The following is an 18,847-nucleotide window of genomic DNA, read 5'->3' on the forward strand; positions in this document are numbered from 1 at the left end:
CAGGGCAGAGCCCTGACTTGACCATTCATTANGCTCTCCCACCAGCATGATCTCTTTGACTCTTCACAGCATTTGTGGAAAGTAGCTATTGTAATTCCCATTTCCCAGTTGGGGAAACTGAGGCCCATGATGGGAAGCATCACATATAAGAGAGAAGAGAGTTGGGACCAGAACTTTGGCCTTGGCACTTGCTACCTCCCCTGCCTTCTCCTAGGTTGGGCTGCCGTGTGGGTGTGGGGGTGACTCAGGCAGGGCGTGTGGGTGGGCAGGCGCTGCAGCTATGGCTGCTGGGTGTGGCCTCTCTGACGCCTAGGGCAGGTGGCCCAGCCAGTTCTGCCTCTGACGCCTCATTTCAGCCATCTCTCTGCCTATGATGAGAGCCTCCCGCCGCCTCAGCCACAGTCCCTCCAGGGGTCCTCGGGCCCAGGGCATGCGGTGATCTCAGAGCAAGGGCCACCACTACTACCCAGACCTCACCAGGTGAGTCCTTACCACACATGGCAGCCGGTGCTCTCCAAGGTCCTAGGGGACCCTAGAGCGAGGACCTAAGGGGTCCTTTAGGCCACATCTGCCCTTTGCTGATAGGCCTTGGGGGAGAGGTTGGGAAGAAGCTTGGATTCTAGCAGGAGAAACAAAGTGAGGGGTGAGCTCTTGGCCCAGGGAATGTGCCAGAGCATAGGTTCTGATGGACTCAGGAAACTTCCCTGAGGTTTGGAGATTTTGGGGAGGGGGAAGGGCTCACAGCCACAAGGGGCAAGGGTGAGGCTCTTGTCTTCACCAGGAGGCCCCAGGATGTGGCTCTCCAGTGCAGGAGTGTGTGTGGGGGGGGGCGTTCAGGATAAGATAAGGTAGCTCAGAGCTTGAGAGGGACAAGGCCCAGTTACCTCATAGGTGCTGAGCCAGCAGCTGCAGGGGCTTCCTGTGGCCCCCAGGCCTGGTGTGTCTTCCAGGAAAAGCCACTGCAGTCAGTATCAGGGGTTGGGAGGCACTTCCCAGGTGAGGAAGCCCAAACTCAGAGAGGGAGGGCAAGGCAGTGAGAGAGTCCCGCAGGTGAGAATGCGGAGTTTATGAGGTGACTCAGGGAGCTAATTATCACTAATTATAGTTCCAGCCCCAAGTTTCCTTGACCCTCTCCTGCTCCAGCTTCCCAGGACTGCCCCAACTCATGGGCCCAGAGCAGGGAGGATGGAGCAGCCAGCTGTCATGGAGGAGAGCTCTAGGGTCCTTGGGGGTCCTTTCAACTCATTTATCAGAAGGGAAAAAGAGGCCCAGGGAGGGATAAGAGACATGCCCTCCATCCTTCTCCTTCACTGTTGGTTTAGTCAGCCTTTTAGCCCTATCCGTCCATGAACCACTTTGGGCTGAGGAAGGTGGCAAAGGCCGCCCATCCTCATCCTGTGACTGTGGATATGGCCAGGGACCTGCATGCTCATGATTCTCTCAGTAGGATACTTCATCTATCTGACCTCAAGGCCCCTCCTCAAAGGTCCCTGCCTCAAGGTCCCTGCACTCCAAGGCCAAAGCCTTCCCCTGGATAACTCCTTCTCTCCCAGGGCTGCTTACTTTTGGGGAGGGCGGCTGTCCCATTTCCAAACCTCACTGCAGTGTGATGACAAACGGCTCTGGATACTTTTTCCAGGAATCCTTCCTATTCGGGCCAGGATTACCTGTGGCCACAGCTCCACCCCACCTAGCTGGGCTCTTCGTACAGAAGTCTGTCCCCTGCCCTACCTCAATGACCCTGAGGGAGTTCTCTGAGGGCTGCTCAAGCTGAGAATGGCTCCCTGTTGACTGCAGAGTCACCTCCTGTCCACGCAACCCTTTGCCCTGTCCATCTCATCCTATAAGGCCAGCCCAGCCTTCCCCATGCCAATGCTCCCACAGCAGCCTTCTCCTAGCTCCATGGTCTAGTCTCCTTCATCCTCCATACAGTCTGCTGTCTCTAACATGGCTGTCTCCTGTGTAACCCAGGGCCCTCCCATGCCCTGCTGTCCTTGACCAGCTACAACTCCTCACAGTATTCCAGGTCCCACCTGCATGGTCCCACCTGCTTTTGGAGCCTCTCACTGCCAGTGGTCCCCAGGAGCTCCCCAGGCTCTGCAGCCACACCAGCTCTTTGCCACTTGCTAACTTTCTTGACACTTGGTCTTTGCTCAGGCTCTCCCCTCTGCCTGGATTGTCCTTCCTTCCTCTACACAGAAACCTCTAAGGTCCCCTTAGAGTTCTCAAAAGATATGTCAGTTCCTCTCCCCAGCACATCCCTCTGAGCCCAGCATGGGGTCCAGCCTGTATTGAGCATCAGTAAACCAGGTCAGGACAGAAGGGCTGCTTCCTCTGCCTCTAGGGAGGGGGCTCAGCTGCTCCCTTCAGGTGAGAAGGGAGTCTAATGGACAGTTAGCCACAGGCTGGTTGCACTCAGCTCTGGGTGGATGAGACAAAGATGATCAGTGTCTTAGTTGCAGAGACCACCAAAGGTAAGAAATCCAAAGCACCAAAGAGGCCAGAGGCTGTATTACTAGGAGCATAGTGTCTAGAACAAAGGAGGTTATAGTCCTATTCTCTTGAAGATATTGCTGAACACGAAATTCTGATAGGGACATTGAACAAGCAGAGCTAATTCTTGGGAGTTCACCTGAAGATTGGTGGGTGATGATGTCTTGAGAGAAGCTAAAGGCATTGTGGGCTCTGCCTGGAAGCTCTGTTGGGCTCTGCTAGGATGCACAGGGGCACAGGTGCTGGAGCAGGGAACAGAATAAATCACAGGGACAGTCTCTCTGTTCCTGGGAAGAGCTGGCAGCCTGGGAAGGTGGAGAGTGAGCTCCTCATCCTGGGGTTATGAGCAGGGACAACCTAGTACCACATGGGCGTCTGAAGCCCCTGAAACTCCTCTATGCCCACTCACCCTAGCATCTGTGCTGATTGTGCTCCAGCCATGAATGCCCACCCCAAGGAGATGGTGCCCCTCATGGGCAGAAGAGCTGCCGTCCCCAGTGGGAACCCTGCCGTCCTGCAGGAGAAGAGGTCAGCAGAGGTCACCCCCACCAAGAAGAGGTAGGATGGGCAGGCTTGGGCACTGTGTTGTGACGCCACAGGAGGGATTCTGGTGCCCATCTTCAGGGAGCCCTTGCCTGGGTTGACACAAGACTCTCAGTCTCACCTGGGGTGGCCTGCTGCCTGACTAGCTATAAGTGGGGGCAGGGTGGGGAAATAGCATTACATACTCAGGGGGCTGAGCTGGGGAAGTCAGTGCCATGGGAACAATCAGGGAGGCCTCCTTGGAGGGATCGGAGGCACTGAGGCAGTAATATTCAGGAAGGCTTCTGGGTGAGGCAAGGGATTGCCGGAGCCATCCTTGAGACAAGGAGCAAAAACGTGCGTGGAAACTTCAGGCAGCCTGGATCCCCAAGTGAATACTTTTCTCATGTACACCAACTGCTTTCCTGCCCGCCGTGTGCCCAGCCAGGTTACTGAAGCTCTGTAATAGCACCTGCATAACGGGCACACCAGCAAAAACACCACCTCGTGGGGTGAGGGTTTGTTGGGATTGTTGCACAGTGTGCCGCGAGGCTCGCAGTCGGCGTCCTGCACGTGCTAGTGTTGATAGTATTTTTGTTACTTGGAGATTCATCTTCATCCCTGTAATTGTTATAGTCACTCCAAAGGGTCCCTGGAAACTGAGCAGGGCTGGGATGGTTATGACTACTTCCCAGCTGGGGATGTGGAGGAAGCAAAGTAGGGAGAGGATTTCTCCAGGTTCATCCCTGGCCCCTGAGCTGTTCTGTGGCAGTCCCCCATGCCCCCGGCAGATTTGGTTCCCTTAAACCCAAATGCCTCTCCTCACCACGAGCTGTGTCTTCGTTGGAGCCAGGTGGGGCCCGGGTGTAGTTCAACTAATTTTCCCTGACTCCTCTGGCCCCATCCCATGTCCCCGCTTGGGCCAAAGGTGAGACTGGTGCTTTCCCTTCTGTCTGTTATTTTGAGTAATAATTGTTGAGGTTTCCTGTGCACGGGGCCCAGGCTGGGGAGACTAAGACACAGAGAGAAGGAATGTCCATCCCTGCTCACAGTCTGGTGAGAAGGGCATCCAGAAGAATGTGAGAAGTGTCCCAACAACCAGGTGGGGTGGGATCTGAGAAGGGGTGGGTCATTCTGACCCTGCAGGCAGTCTCCGGGCACTTCCTAGATGAGATGGTTTAGAATGGCTAATGGCAAATGGAGAGGAAGGGAAATAGCATCCCCAGACAGTGGCTTGGGGCAGGGACCAGTGAGGATCTGTGTAACCGAAGCGCTGGGTGGGTGGAGGAATCTTGCAAAACATGAGTCCCATTGGGGCTGGGTCTTGGGGAATGGATAAGGAGTTTGGACAAACCTAAGGGCAGTGGGGATCCACAGAGGGATTTTGTGTGAGAAAGAGGGCATGGTGAGATTTGCATTTTGGAAGGGATACTCTGGGTGATCTATGTGGATGAGGGATTGGAGGGGACGCTGGGACCAAGGAGATGACAGGAGGCTCTTGGGAAGCTTGAGTGACAGGTGGTGAGGTCTGAACTTGGGTGATCAGGGATGGAGAAGAAGACATCAGGTCAGAAAGTTATCAGGATCATGGGGTCTGAAGTATCAACTATGAGAAGGGAGGGAGAAGGCGATCCAAGAGACATCCCCCTCATTTGGTGGGAGGATCTGAAGGGATGATGCGGCCATCTCTGACGTGAGCACATCAGAGGAGAAGGAGCAAGATGAGGAGAGACAAGCTAAGTTCAGGTGTGCATGCTGTCTGAGAAGTGCCTGAGGGACATCCAGGTGGAGGCTCCATCCTGGAGTGCAGGAGAGAAAACTGGGTGGACATGGAGTTCAGACAGGTATCGGCAGGGCCATGGGGGCAGCCTGGGCCTGGGTGGGCTTAATGGTCTAGGTAAGGGCAGAGATCCCTGAGCTAAGCCACCAAACACCACCCTCCTGCCTCTCTTTCCCTTTCCCCTCACATTCCTGGGNTCTTACCTCTCACATTCCTGGGGGAGGTTTGGACCTCAGGGAAGAATTGTGGACATGGTTTTAGGAAAATCCCATGATCTTCCCATAGTCAAGCTGCCTTTTCTGAGCCTATCCCTGTTCAGGAACTTAACCTCAGACTCAGCTCTACCTATGGCCTCACACAGCCAACGGCCTGGGTGTGAGGTGTGACCTTTGTCTCATGAAGCAGTAGCATCTTCTTCCCAAGCATTCTTTGTGGACCCTCAAGTGCCTACTTCTCCCTGAAGGTTTGGGCATCTCCCTCAAAACTGAGTATAGGACTCAGCCTAGATGGAAAAAGAAAAGAAAAGAAAAGAAAAAATTCAATGTAAATAAAGAAGGCTAGTCTGACCAGTAAGGAAATCTGTACTAATGGTGGGATTGAAGGTACCAAGAAGTCTATGTAGGGAGAGATTTTTGGACCTGGAGCTTTTCCTGAATAATCATGCTATTTCTCATGAGCAGCTACCACTGTGGCCTCTTTACTGGATCCTGGGCAAGGCGATGCCCTGGGGTAGAGACATGGGCTGATGAAGGCTGCAGAAGTGTTGGTCTTTTGGAGATCAGAGCACTTGGGTATTCCTTGGGACAAAGTAGTTGGTCACACAGCCTCCTTCCCAGCCCTGGGGATGCTCAGGGATAGTTCTTCGTCTTCAAAGGGACATAAATGAAGGAGAGATGGTGTAGAGCTGCGTGCTCACCTGAGTTAACGACACCCGTGAGGTGCCTTTGGTCTGGATCAAAGGTAGGAATAAACAAACAGCATATGAAGCAGGTTAGAAGCCAGGATGTCACATGGCCAAGACATCACCATCTGTCATGGTGGCAGGTGAGATGTGGCATGTGCAGTGGCAAATAAGGCATGTGTGGGATGGGCTGTCATGGTCTACAGCTCCCTGTCCCAGGAATTGGGTCCTTGCTCACAGTCAGGGGTCTTTCCAGTCTGGCTTTCACCACTCTCCTTCCCAGCCACCGAAGACTTCCTTCTTCCAACAAAGTCCTTGCCTTCTGCCATAAAAGCTTTTCTCATGCTGCCCTCTCTGCTTCTGGGCATTTTCCCGAGCCACAGATCTCTGAGAACAGGGTCCCTGGAAGGGTCATCTCTTCCTTCCCTGCTTCCCACATTTCCTATACAGAGCATATTAGTAGTTTTTGAGTAGGTAGGTGGGTCAGTGCAGGAGCAGGTGAGACAATGAGAGACAGAGTGGGTGAGTTGATGAGTACGTGTCCTGGTGGCTCAGCACAGTCCCTCAGGACAAAGGAGTACACTTCATGGTGAGATGAGGATATATTTCCTCCACTCCCTTGGGCTCTTTTGTTTCCAGGCCTGGAATAGATAGATGCTGTCATGATCTGATTTCCTGGTCCATTCTTGAGGCCCCTTTGGACTCTGGGAGGAGGCCCTGAGAAGGAGAGGAGTTGGAGGAGAAGCAAAGGACCCTTCCTCAACTTCTTGGGCAAGACTGAGAAAAAGATGAAAGCTTTGGGCAACAGAGAGCCCAACAGGAGTCAGCTGAGGTTTGTGTTGGTCTGTCCAATAAAATATTGGTTCATTCCACCAGCCTCTACATCTACACACCAATCTGCCCACCCAACTACTCATTCCTCAGCCATCCATGCATCCATTCATCCATCCTTCCATATATCCATGCATGCATGCATGCATCCATTCATCCACGTATCCATCCATCTATCCATCTTATTCATCCATCCAACTCATCTGTCCATCTATCTGACCAGAAGTTTTTCCTTCCTTTCACACATTAGCTACCCATGTTCTGCTCCTCTGTTCAGTTAAGTCTTCTAAGTGTCAGAACAAGTATTGGGTTCTGGAGAATTAAGGACAATGCAAGTGTAGTCCCTCCCATCGAGGATCTTACAGGTGAAGGTCAGTGTGTTGTCTGGAACAGGGAAAGCAATGGCCTCATTGTGCTACGGTCCAATCCTTGGGGCCAGTTCTGACCAATTTACTAGAACAAGAGCTCTTCAAGTGGATTTTTGCCCATTTGTGCACCGTTTAATCCCCATCTCCTAGAACAGCACGTGGTACACAGTAGGAGCTCAATAAATATCGGTTGAGTAGATGCACTACCAAGGAGCCTAGACAAGTAGGGACACTTTAGGGTGGCATTTCTGGGGCACTTCAAGGAGGCTGGGAGTGGTGATCAGACTGGATGACCTCTGATAACCACTTCAGCTGCACAGTCCATTCGTGGATGATTTTATAGCTATCCTGGCTCCAGAGTCCAGGATCATCTGACCCAACCACTCGCCATCCTAGGGTCACACAGGAGGCAGAGGCAGAGCCAGACTAGAACCCAGGTTTTGGGATCCTAGTCAGGGGTGTACTTCTCTTTTGGAAGAAGGATTTGATTTTATGTCAGGTCAGAAGTTTCCTCTTGATGCGCAGAAGACAGGAGGGTGAGGGCCAATGTGCCAGCCAGCCCTGTCCCCCACCCCATTTATGCCCCAGTTCTGGATTTGTTCTGAGCCCTGCAGGCTTGTCTGTGCCTGTAAGAGAGGAGAGGGATTCCCCAGGCAAGACCCGGGACTCCCTCATGCCTGCCCATCCTGGGAAGTGGTACGATGGGCAGTCTCCACCTGCAGCTAATCCCTAGAGCTGGTTTGGCTGGAAGAAGATCCAGAGGGCTGAGGGGAGAGCAGCGTGGATAGTGGTGTAAACTGTGAGCCTGGAATCAGAGTTGGGTTCTCTGACCAATTTGGCTTCTATCCTTGGGGGGTGACCATGGATGAGCTGCTCTCCATCCTGGGCCTTAGTTCCCTCATTGAGGGAATGGAGCTGCAATCCCTTCCCTGCTACCTTTCTGAACTTGATATGGCTGGGACTGTAGTCTGGGAGCTCTTCTGTGGTCTTGAGAGAAAGGAGAGGGCACGTCCATTCTTCCGGGCGTGGCAAGGAGACAGGCAGCAAAGGCACTTAGGAGAGAAGCCAGCTGGTCAGGAGGCCACTCTCCCAGGCCAGGTCACAGAACCAGCAGGGAAGCTGCAGCAGCCACGGGGTGGGGGTGTCACTACAGCAGACCCTCATCCTGGGACTCATCATCCTGGTTGTCCTGGGAAGGCTTGTCCCTGAGTGTGTGATCGTGGGTTCTGAGAGCACGCGTGTGTGTGTCTGTGGGCACTTCTGAAGGTGAGGCCAGGGCTGTGTCTGGTTGCGGAGTTGTATCTTGGGTGTGTGTCTTGCCTCTGATGGGGCAGTGAGTTTGTCCCCTTCCCTGGGGCTTAGTCAGGTCACAGGCCCTGGGCCCATGTCTCTCTTCCAGCCCCGGGAGAAAGTGTGCCCTTCACTTGCCCCCTACTGCTCCTCACACCCACTGTCCAGAGTGGTTTCCTGAGTTTTCCTTCTTGACGAGGATTCTCAGATCTGTCCCCTGAACTTTTACATGCCCTCATGGCTTCAGGTGTGACTATTTTCTGAGGCGACAAAACAATACAAGAGATGATCAAAGGGGTTTGAATGTGCCCTGGTAGCCAGGAAAGGCCCTTGTAGATGGCAGCATCTAGGGACTTCCCCCTGGAGCTGCTCTTCAGACCTGAGGCCAGAGGGGCAGTTGCCGGGCATGATGGGGAATTGTAGCTCTCGTTGCCGTGTCCCCCATCTCTCGTGAGTGCTGTGCATCTGGAGGCAGCTGCAGACAGGAAAGTCCCCCTCAGATGTTAGGCACCCCAGCAGAGACCACTGGGTTCATCTCTCAGTATTTTTAGTGACAGGAGTCACCCAGACCCAGCTTTGGATCCAGGCTCTGCCACCTACTTGCTGTGTGAGCTTGGGCAAGTCACTTGACCTCAGAGCCTCGACGTGTGTACCTGTGAAGTGTGGACAATTGGGACAGCACCCATCCCAGAGGGCTGCCACAGGGGCTGAGCGAGGCCACGAGGGACAGAGCCGAGCATGGAGCTGGCCGAGAGCGAGTGTGCTCTGTGGCTGGGAGCGCTCAGCAGCAGGTTGCAGGGCATGTGGGTGGATGGTCCCTGCCCCAGCTCTCATGGCCTTGCTTGGGTGTCCCCGCAGTGCACACTTCTTCCTGGAGATAGAAGGGTTCGATCCCAACCCCACTGTTTCCAAGACCTCTCCCCCCGTCTTCTCCAAGCCTATGGACTCCAACATCCGGCAGTGGTGAGTACTGGCTCCCCTGGCCAGCCCCCACCCCAGCCCAGCCCTCAGCTCCAGGGTGGGCAGTGACTCACCCTGGGCCAAATGGCCAGGCCCGGTTGTCTCTCTCTTGAACTTGTCTCTCTCTCTCTCTCTTCCTTTCCCCACCCTCCAGCCTCCCTGGCAACTGTGATGACATGGACTCACCACAGTCTCCTCAGGATGATGTGACAGAGACCCCGTCCAATCCCAACAGCCCCAGGTAAGCCTGGCCCTTCCCTTCCTCCCACTGTGTCCACCAGGTAGGTGACAGAGGCATGGGCAATACGACCCAGGAAAGAGAAAGAAGCCTCCATTCCTGGGGGTAGGACAAATGTCTGGGACCAAGGCTGTGGCATGTAGGAAATTTTTGGGGGGGAGTATTACATTTTATAAACTATAAAAAGTATTACACATTCATTATAAAACATTTAAAAAATAGTACGCAGCAGAACAAGGACTGTAACACAATCCCATATAAGTAAATTAAAAATATATGCATATAAACCATGAAACATCATGTGCATTTTGCAAAAACACATACAAACAAAAAAATACGCATTACCATGGTTGTCTCTTTGGAGTGTGGGGGCAGGGAGAGATAGATTTTGAAAACTCAAACACTGCAAAATATGAACGTGGGGTTTTTCCTTCCCCTAATCTCATACTTCTTAAGGTAATCACTACTAATTGTCCCTCCTCGTCATCTTTACCATATGTATCCAAACATATATTTTGGAGAGATGTGATTGCACTTGGAGGAGGAGAGCAGCCTGCACAGGGCCACACAGGTCCCAGGGCCCGGAGCGCAGGCGCAGGGCGTCTGGGGCATGGCGACAGGCCCGCGCAGATGCCGAAGGCAGGGCAGCTCCGCAGGCACGGTGGCTCCGGGGCGTGGGGAGAGGAGGTTGGCGGTGCACGTGCGGTGAGTTGGAAATACTTTCTGGCCTCAGTGCAAACCTGGCCAAGGAAGAGCAGAGGCGGAGGAAGAAACGGCTGAAGAAGCGCATCTTCGCGGCCGTGTCGGAGGGCTGCGGGGAGGAGCTGCTGGAACTGCTGCTGGAGCTGCAGGAACTTTGCAAGCGGCGCCGTGGCCTGGATGTGGCTGGTCAGTGGCTGGCTCCGGCAGAGAGAGTGCAGGCCTGGGAGCCCTGTTTGGCTCCTGCTGCCAACCTTTCCCCACCACAACCCACGAGGGGGGCATGCGAGGAGCCCGGAATGCTGGGCTGGGGACTTTGAACCTGACTCTGAGGGCAATGGGGAGCCACGGAAGGGCTTAGACAGGTGAAGGTCACGTCTGGCTACTGCGTGGATGGCAGGTGTAAAACTGGAGAAGGGCGCTATTCAGGCAGAGTTGGGACCACAGCAACACAGCTGGGGGAAGGTGACCGGCTCCTCCGTAGTGGAACTGGCTGGAATCGAGGACAAGGGGAGTGAGAGAAAGGAAGGGGTCCAGGGTAGCGCCGTTGGTGAGGCCCGAGCTGTCTCGGGGACTGGGCAGTAGCTCGTTAGAGGGAGGTGGTAAGCTTTGTTTGCAGGCTCCCAGGAGGAGGCAGGCTAGAGATCTCAGGGTGTCGGCACGGAGATGGACAGCGGGAAGGCACGCAGCGGGTGAGACTGCCCCCTCCGAGGGAGAGGGTGCAGAAGGCAGAGAGCAGAAGGCCTCAGGTAAGGCTCTCGGGGGCCTCAGGGGAGGAGCAGTTGGAGACGGAGGAGAGTAGGTAGCACAGGCTCCAGGAGGCCAGCGAAGGGCATGGAGCAGGGTCTCGAGGTCTGAGGTGGCAGCCCCCATCCTCGGGCTGGGAGGGGCAGGGCAGCCGGGGCCTCACCTGCAGCTCATCCCGTGACCCTGCCTGCAGACTTCCTCATGCATAAGCTGACGGCCTCTGACACGGGGAAGACCTGCTTGATGAAGGCCTTGTTGAACATCAACCCCAACACCAAGGAGATCGTGCGGGTCCTGCTGGCTTTCGCTGAGGACAATGACATCCTGGACAGGTTCGTCAATGCTGCTTATACCGAGGAGGCCTATGAAGGTACACTGCCTGGGGGATACCGTGCACACGGGGATTTCTGAGGGTGGGGTGGGGGCCAGGCCACGCAGGGCCACCGCGGTCACCGTGGGCCCAAAGCACGAAGCATGCTTTAGTGCCACATGGCAGACACTCCTCGCTTCCGTCCTTTGTTCTGCACAGAGTTTTGAGCACTGACCACATGCCAGGCATTGTTTTCGGCACTGGGGTGTGGTGGGGAACAAGACAGACATAGGCCACTGCTTGAAATAAAGTAATTTTTAGATGGAAAATGCTAGGAAAAGAAAATAGAAGAAGGTAAGGTGATCAAAAGTGACTGGGGGTGGGCAGCTTTAGAGTGGATCAGCAGGGAGGTCACCTTTGACCTGAGGCCTGCGTGAGGAGAAAGACTGGTAGCAGGGCAAGGGCCAAAGTGCAAGACGGGAATAAGTTTGGCATTTCAGGGCAATGGGAAGCAGGTCAGAGATGCTGTCAGATAGCTGTGTGAGGCCAACACATGGCCACTATTAGTATCACCATCATTTAAAAAAAATTATTTATTTGAGAGAGAGAGCACATAAGAGTGGGGTGAGGGGCAGAAGGAGAAGCAGACTCCCCAGTGAGCAGGGAGCCCGACGCAAGGCTCGATCCTGGGACTCTGGGACCATCACCTGAGCCGAAGGCAGCTGCTTAACCAACTGAGCCACCCAGGCACCCCCAAGTATCACCATCATTATTACTAACCGCCCCCTTTGGGTCTCAGTTTTGTGGCTTCTCTTTTAAGTGGACTGGAGGGGGCAGGGAGACCAAATTTGGGATAGTATTTCCCTACCCAGCAAATCTGCTGTGAATAATCACTGGAGTTTCTGGACTCAGGAAACATCCTGTTCGGCTCTAATGAGGTACAAAAATGATGGGCTCAGGAAGGACTGGATGCTCTCTTGCTGATATGCCGGGGGCACTGAACATGGCTCTTCGCAAGGGCTGGTCTAGCTTGGGCCCTCAACTTTTCTCATGGGACAAAGTGATTTTTATTTACTTATTTAAATTGCAGAGTTTCACAAGGGTTTTTGTTATATACAAGAAAAAGTAAAGGATTGTGAAAACTTGACACTGTTGATTAGAAGAGAGGGAATCCAGGGAAGATGGCTACAACTGAGTGCTGAACTGCATGCTGAGCTCCCTGGTAGCCAAAGCAAAGAGAGAAACTGGATAAGCTATATATAACCTCAGCCTGTCACTAGGGAGTTGATACTGGTCCTTAGCCAGAGAGGTTTAGGCCAGTGCCTGAAGCTTGCCTGTCTTGATTCTTCTCCCTTTTCAGTCCTCTTCCTTCCCCTCCTTTATTCTTGTCAGTATACAAGAACTTAAACCCCTTTTTAGCAGCATATTCCCCTCGAGGCCAGGGATGGAGTCTGTCTCGCCCATAGTGAATTCTCTGACCCATTGGGGTCTCACCTAAGAGGTCCTTAATATTTTTTTAAAAGATTTTTTATTTATTTATTTGACAGAGATAGAGACAGCCAGCGAGAGAGGGAACACAAGCAGGGGGAGTGGGAGAGGAAGAAGCAGGCTCACAGCGGAGGAGCCTGATGTGGGGCTCGATCCCATAACACGGGGATCACGCCCTGAGCCGAAGGCAGACGCCCAACCGCTGTGCCACCCAGGCGCCCCTAATATATATTTTTTGAATGAGTGAATAGATGAATCTTACTATTAAGGCTTTGCTGTCCTGGCTGAAGCTCCTTACTTTTCTTCTTTCTTAGCCTTCCCGTATCACTTCCTTCTTTCATGAATTTGTCTTTTGCTGGTGGGCTTGTTGGGAGCTCTGAGCACTCACTCTCTCTCTGCATGGTGAGAAGAGCCATTTATTTCTGTCTTCCCAGAAACCAACCCCCCGTTCTTCCCTCTGATGGCATCTGCTGGTACCTTCCCTTCAGTGTCCTGGGTGGGTGCTCCATGCTGCCGGAGGCTGAGGGACTACAGCACCACCAGGGGAGCATTCTTCCTCACTCTGGCCGTGTTACTTTGCCTTTCTGAGTCTCAGTTCCTCCATCTGGCAGAGGCTAATATTTCCTTCCTATGCTTCTAAGAGGATCCAAAAGCAACTTTTAAAATATTATTATTTTTAGCATTTTATTAAAAACCTTCAGTAATTCGTCTTTTTAAAAGCAATTTATTCAGTTAAAATTTATTATTAAAAATTTTAAACATACGTTTGAGATTAATATAATGAATAATTTTATATCCATCCTTGAGATTCAGCATAACTATTTTAAATTACATAACTAACACATGAATAGAGTTTCAGTGTAAAACATTCAAATAAAAAGAAAGAAAATATGATAGCAGAAATTAAGTAGCCTATAGGAGGGTTTGAAAGATAGGGTCAAAGAAATCTTTGAAAAAGTAGAAAAAAAATAAAGGTATGGAAAAGAGGAGAGAGAAAAAATAGGGAAAGTAAAAGATCTACCTAGGAGACCCAACAGAAGAAATACAGGATAGAGAAAATGGAAGGAGTCCATGGTCAAAGGAGTAATACAAAAGTATTTTCCAGACCTGAAGGACCTACATTTTCAGATTTTAAAAACCCATTGAGGAGCTCCTAGGTGGCTCAGTTGGTTAAGCAACTGACTCTTGCTCGGGTCTTAACCTCAGGGTCATGAGATCAAGTCCCACATTGGGCTCTGCGCTCAGCAGGGAGTCTGCTGGAGATTCTCTTTCTCCCTCTGCCCCTCCCCCTGCACACACTGTAAATAAATAAATAAAATATTTTTTTAAAATTTAAAAATAAATGAATACCTTTAGAATTTAAAAAAAAATCCAAATATTTTAATTAGGTTAACAAAAAACCCTTTGCCTGTTTTCCACTCTCCTCTCTAGAAATGATTATGCTGTGTAGACCTTGAGGACTTTCCTAGGCTTTTTACACATGTGTATATGTGCACATAGAAATAGGTTTATTTATTAATGTATCTATTTAACATAGAATAGTATTATACTGTTTGCATTGTTTGACAATTTGCTTTTTTTTTTATTAACTGTATGTCTTAGATACCTTCTCATCCCAGAATATGTAAGTCTGCTTACTTTTTATCTGCTTAAGTCTGAGTATGGCTATTCTGTGGCTAATTTCACTATTCCCCTGTTGATATATATATGGGTGTTTTCCAATTTTTCACTATGACAATATCACAGTACACATTCTTGCCTATTACCCCGTGCTCAGTGCACACATGTTTTAGGAAGATACTTTGAATTGGATTTTCTGGGTTCAAGGGCATGCACTTTAAAATTTATAATGATAATTGTCAGATTTGCCTTCAAAAAGTACTAATTTATTCTCCCTGAAATACAAAATACTCATTCCCTCAGTCCCTCACCTTTCACTAATACTGGAACATATCCTTTGTTTTGTTTTGCTTTCTTTTGTTTTTTGGTGTTTGGTTTTTGCCAATCTAGTGAGTGAAAAGTAGAAAAGTGTTAACTTGTTAGATTCTAACTTTCATTTTCTCGGTTAACAGTGATTCCAAACATGTTTCACTTTCCTTATTGGCCATGTTTATTTTCTTCTCTGTGAGGTGCTCGTTAATTTTTTCTGTTTTCTTTTAAGTTTTTTGTCTATCGATTTGTAAGGGGTCTTAATACATTAGGAACTTAAAAAAATCTACTGTCTCTTTCTTTATGTCTCAGATATTTTCCCCAGCATATCACTTGCCTTTTAACTTTCTTTACAATGTCTTTTGAAATACAGAAAGCTTTAATTCTTTTTTTGTAAGCCAACATGTTGATTTTTTCTTTGTGGTTGTTTCTGCATTTTTGGGTTTTCCTTGAGAAGTTCTTCCCCACCAAAAGGTTAATTATACATGAATTTATAGGGTTTTTTTGTTGTTTAATGCCTACTTCTTTAATCCACCAGGACTTTATTTTTGTGTATGGCATGTGGGCAGCTCTTAGGAATATGCTGTTTCCGGTGGGACATTCCGAGACCCTCCCCCCCCCACCTTCCACTCCCTTCCATCTGGAGAGTCTACAGGCTCCACCAACTGGGTTAATGTCCCTCCAGCCCCTTCCTGCCGCTTTCCCCCTGTTCTGTTCCTCAGTCATCGTGGCACCATTCTCCCAGCTCCTAGGCGAAGCATCCCTTCTCTTCCCCCTCCCCCCCATTCTGAGGACTCGTTCTCCCAAGAGTCTTTGGCCTTCACCATCTCTTTCTCCATTGGAGCGGCGGTTCGTGCCAAGTCTGGGCTCGCTCTAATGCATCCTCCAGTTCTGCATCCAGAGTGATCAGAAAATACATGTGTACAAAACCCAAAACTCTGGTCATGTCACCTGCCTGCTTCAATGCCTTCTAACTTCCTGGAGCACTTGGGAGAAAGTTGTAACCTCTTCCCCTGGCTTATGAAGTCTTGAGCCAGCCCACCCAGCCTTGAAGAACTTAAGGGGTCTGAGCTTAGGGGCCACTCTGGGAAGCCTCACCCTGTCCCCTTCCGGCTGTGTTAAGAGCCCCTGCTCTAAGGGCCACAGCCCTTGCACCTCCCGCTATCACAGCACTTAAATCTCTGAGGCTCTGAGCTTCTTGAGGAAAAGAATCAGAACTACATGCTGGGTACCGCCGTACCCCCAGCGCCTGGCACCGGAGCGCGGAGCAGGCAGGCAGCTAGGATTTCTCTGTGGCTCCGTGGAGAGTACCGAGGCCAGAGAGGGGAAGAGTCCAGAGAGAGTATGGCCCCCGGGCCCAGCCGCTGAGCGCCCCCCCATCCGCGCTCTGTTCCAGGGCAGACGGCACTGAACATCGCCATCGAGCGGCGGCAGGGAGACATCGCCGCGCTGCTCATCGCTGCGGGCGCCGACGTCAACGCCCACGCCAGGGGGGTCTTCTTCAACCCCAAGTACCTGCACGAAGGCTTCTACTTCGGTGGGTGCCGCCCCCGCCCGGCACGGCCTAGCCGACCAGCGCTGCCCCAGTAGGCGCTGGCGGGCGGGCCTGGAGCCCCCACTGCGGATTCCTGCCCTCTCGGCGCGCCGACAGGTGGACAGAGCCGGGACCGGGAGGCAGCAGGGGCAGAGCCTTCTGAACGGGGGCAAGCAGGCATCCACTTGAGCAGTCCCGGATAGGGAACAGAGACCCGGGAGAGGGAGCAAGGGAAAGCCCGACTTCAGAGGCGAGGACAGGTTCTGAGAAGGGAAATGATAGTGGAGTAAGGTGCTCCGGACTCCGCCTCTGCCACTGTGCCCAGGGCTTTCCAGGACTGCAAACACGGAGTCTAAAGTAAGAGAGGAAAACCCACTCACTGACAAGGTAGGGAGTTCAAAAGCAATTGGGGTTAGGATTCTCTGGGTGAAAAAAAAGATTGTAATGTATAATTTAGATACAGTGAAATTCACCCGTTTTAACGGACAGTTCCGTTCAGCCCCACAAATGCATACAGGAGAGTAAACACTACCATGAGGACAGGGTACAAATAGTTCCGGCACACCAGAAACTTTCCCCACACAACTTTGTCAACCCCTTTTCCCACCCCAGCCCTTGACTGACAACCACTGACCTGTTTTCTGGGTGGTTTTTTAATCAGTAGGACTAGTGGGGTCCGAGGAGTCACGAGGACAGGGTCTTGTCCAGTCCATTGTCCAGCATCAGACCCTGCTGGTGCCAGTGTTGGGAAATGTCTGTCAGGCAGGATGAAGAGAGGAAACAGGAGCGAGACTGGAAGGGAACAGTAGGAGACCTCCTGTCCAGTCCTGGTTCCATCCCAGGCTTGCTGTGTGACCAAGTATGATTCACCTGCCTTCTCTTTTCTTAACATTTATTGATCACTCACTATATACACCAGGCACTGTTCTAGGTGTTTGAAATATATCAGCGAACAAAAGAAAGATCCCTATCCTGATGGAACTTACATTCTAGACTGGAGGAAAACCATCAACAATAAACATAATAAATAAGAACACTAGGTAATATGTTAGAAAATGGTAAGTACTATGGAAAAAATGAAAAATAAGGCAGGGAAAGGGGGTCAGGAGTTCCAGGACAGGAAGGAGGTGGATTACAACTTTAAATAGTGCAGTTAGGGTGACACATTGAAAAGGTGATGTTTGAGCAAAGACTTGGAGGTCGTGCGGGATGCACAATGCAGATACTGAGGAAAAGCCCTACAAGCAGAGGGAACAGCCTGTGCAAAAGTCCTGAGGTAGGAAAAATGCCTGGTATGTTCTAGGAAAAGGAAGAAGGCCACTGTGGCCAGAGAGGAGTGAGTGGGGGTAAGAGAGGAGATAACGTCTGAACATGCAGGGCCTTGGGGGCTGTTTTTGGAACCTGAGCTTTTATTCTGGGTGAGGTTGAGTCATACGTGTTAATAGGGTCAGTCTGGTTGCTGTGCTGAGGATAGTGATGGAGGGCACGGGTTGTAGTAGGGAGACCAGTGAGGAGGTTATGGCAGTGATCCAGCTTTAGTCTCTCTGCTCTCCCCTTACAAGGGGGAGGTTGGGGGTCAGTCCTACTGAGGACAAGGGCTTCAGCCCTAGGGCTTGGGGAACCCTGGATAGGTCTATGAGAGAACTGAGCTCCAGTGCTCCCCACTGCCCCAGGCGAGACACCACTGGCCCTGGCAGCATGTACCAACCAGCCCGAGATTGTGCAGCTGCTGATGGAGAATGAGCAGACAGACATCACCTCGCAGGACTCACGGGGAAACAACATCTTGCACGCGCTGGTGACAGTGGCTGAGGACTTCAAGACACAGAATGACTTTGTGAAGCGCATGTATGACACGATCCTTCTGAGGAGCGGAACCTGGGAGCTGGAGACCATGCAAAACAATGATGGTCTTACGCCACTGCAGCTGGCCGCCAAGATGGGCAAGGCCGAGGTGGGGTCTTGGAGGGCAAGAGGGAGGGCAGGGAGGCTCTCTGCCAGCTCTTGGGCCTTTCTGGGGACACCACAGATTACACCTTGGCCTAGGAAAGGTCCACCTTAAGTCTGGAAGTGTATCTGTGGCCTGAGGTGGGTTTGTTCTGAGTGACCACACAGAGATGCGGCATGTAAGGTCCCCCTATGGACTTCAGTCCCTAACACTCCATGCTTCTCGGCCCTGCTCTGAGCTCCCATCTGGGGTCGGAGTGGGGGAACTTTAAGGCTATGGTGACACAGTACCTCACAGGCTTTGTGGCTGAGGATTCCTGTGCGGTGAGGCACCAAGCAGAGGCTGTGTCTGGCCCTCGGGGCCTTCAGCCTCCCATGAGGATAGGAGTCCCAGAATGGCTGCTCTGGATTCAGAGCCAATGGGCTGCCTGAATCTGGAGAGACCACTGTCTGTCCTGTTGAAATTCTGAGCCGAGTCCCCAGCAGCGAGTATGGCTGCTTGCAGCCCTTTGTGCCCTGTGTGGAGTGGCTGAGGAACTCAAAGCTTAACCCTGGTGAAGATGTGGGTTGGGGTGGGCTCCCGTCTCTGTTGGTGCCTGGAGTCACAGCTTGGTCTGAGGTCAAGGTCAGGACTCAGGTGGGCCTGAGGGCGACTCAGAGAAGCTTGCTCTTCAGCCTCTCTGTGTCCAAGCCCTGGGGGTGGGGGAGATGAGGCTTCTGGGAGGCTGTGGGAGGACTGGGTGGGTGCAGGGGCTGTTGAACAATCACAGCCGTGCCAGCCTCAGGGCAGCCGACAGGGGAGGCCGGTGC

At 51.8% G+C, this 18,847-nt stretch overlaps 1 protein-coding gene across 1 annotated transcript in view; it reads left to right on the top strand.

The window, feature by feature from the left end:
- Positions 1-352: 352 nt before the first annotated feature.
- Positions 353-18,847, top strand: part of TRPV3 (transient receptor potential cation channel subfamily V member 3) — a 31,909-nt gene continuing 13,414 nt past the window's right edge. Inside the window, exons 1-8 of the mRNA XM_019809067.2 lie at positions 353-480; positions 2,908-3,051; positions 9,044-9,148; positions 9,300-9,386; positions 10,117-10,271; positions 11,023-11,199; positions 15,953-16,093; positions 17,764-18,044. Coding sequence (XP_019664626.1) covers positions 2,933-3,051; positions 9,044-9,148; positions 9,300-9,386; positions 10,117-10,271; positions 11,023-11,199; positions 15,953-16,093; positions 17,764-18,044 — 1,065 coding nt within the window. The 5' untranslated portion in view covers positions 353-480; positions 2,908-2,932. The remainder of the gene's footprint in view (positions 481-2,907; positions 3,052-9,043; positions 9,149-9,299; positions 9,387-10,116; positions 10,272-11,022; positions 11,200-15,952; positions 16,094-17,763; positions 18,045-18,847) is intronic.

The sequence above is a fragment of the Ailuropoda melanoleuca genome, chromosome 13, assembly GCF_002007445.2.
Source record: "Ailuropoda melanoleuca isolate Jingjing chromosome 13, ASM200744v2, whole genome shotgun sequence".
Lineage (NCBI taxonomy): Eukaryota > Metazoa > Chordata > Mammalia > Carnivora > Ursidae > Ailuropoda > Ailuropoda melanoleuca.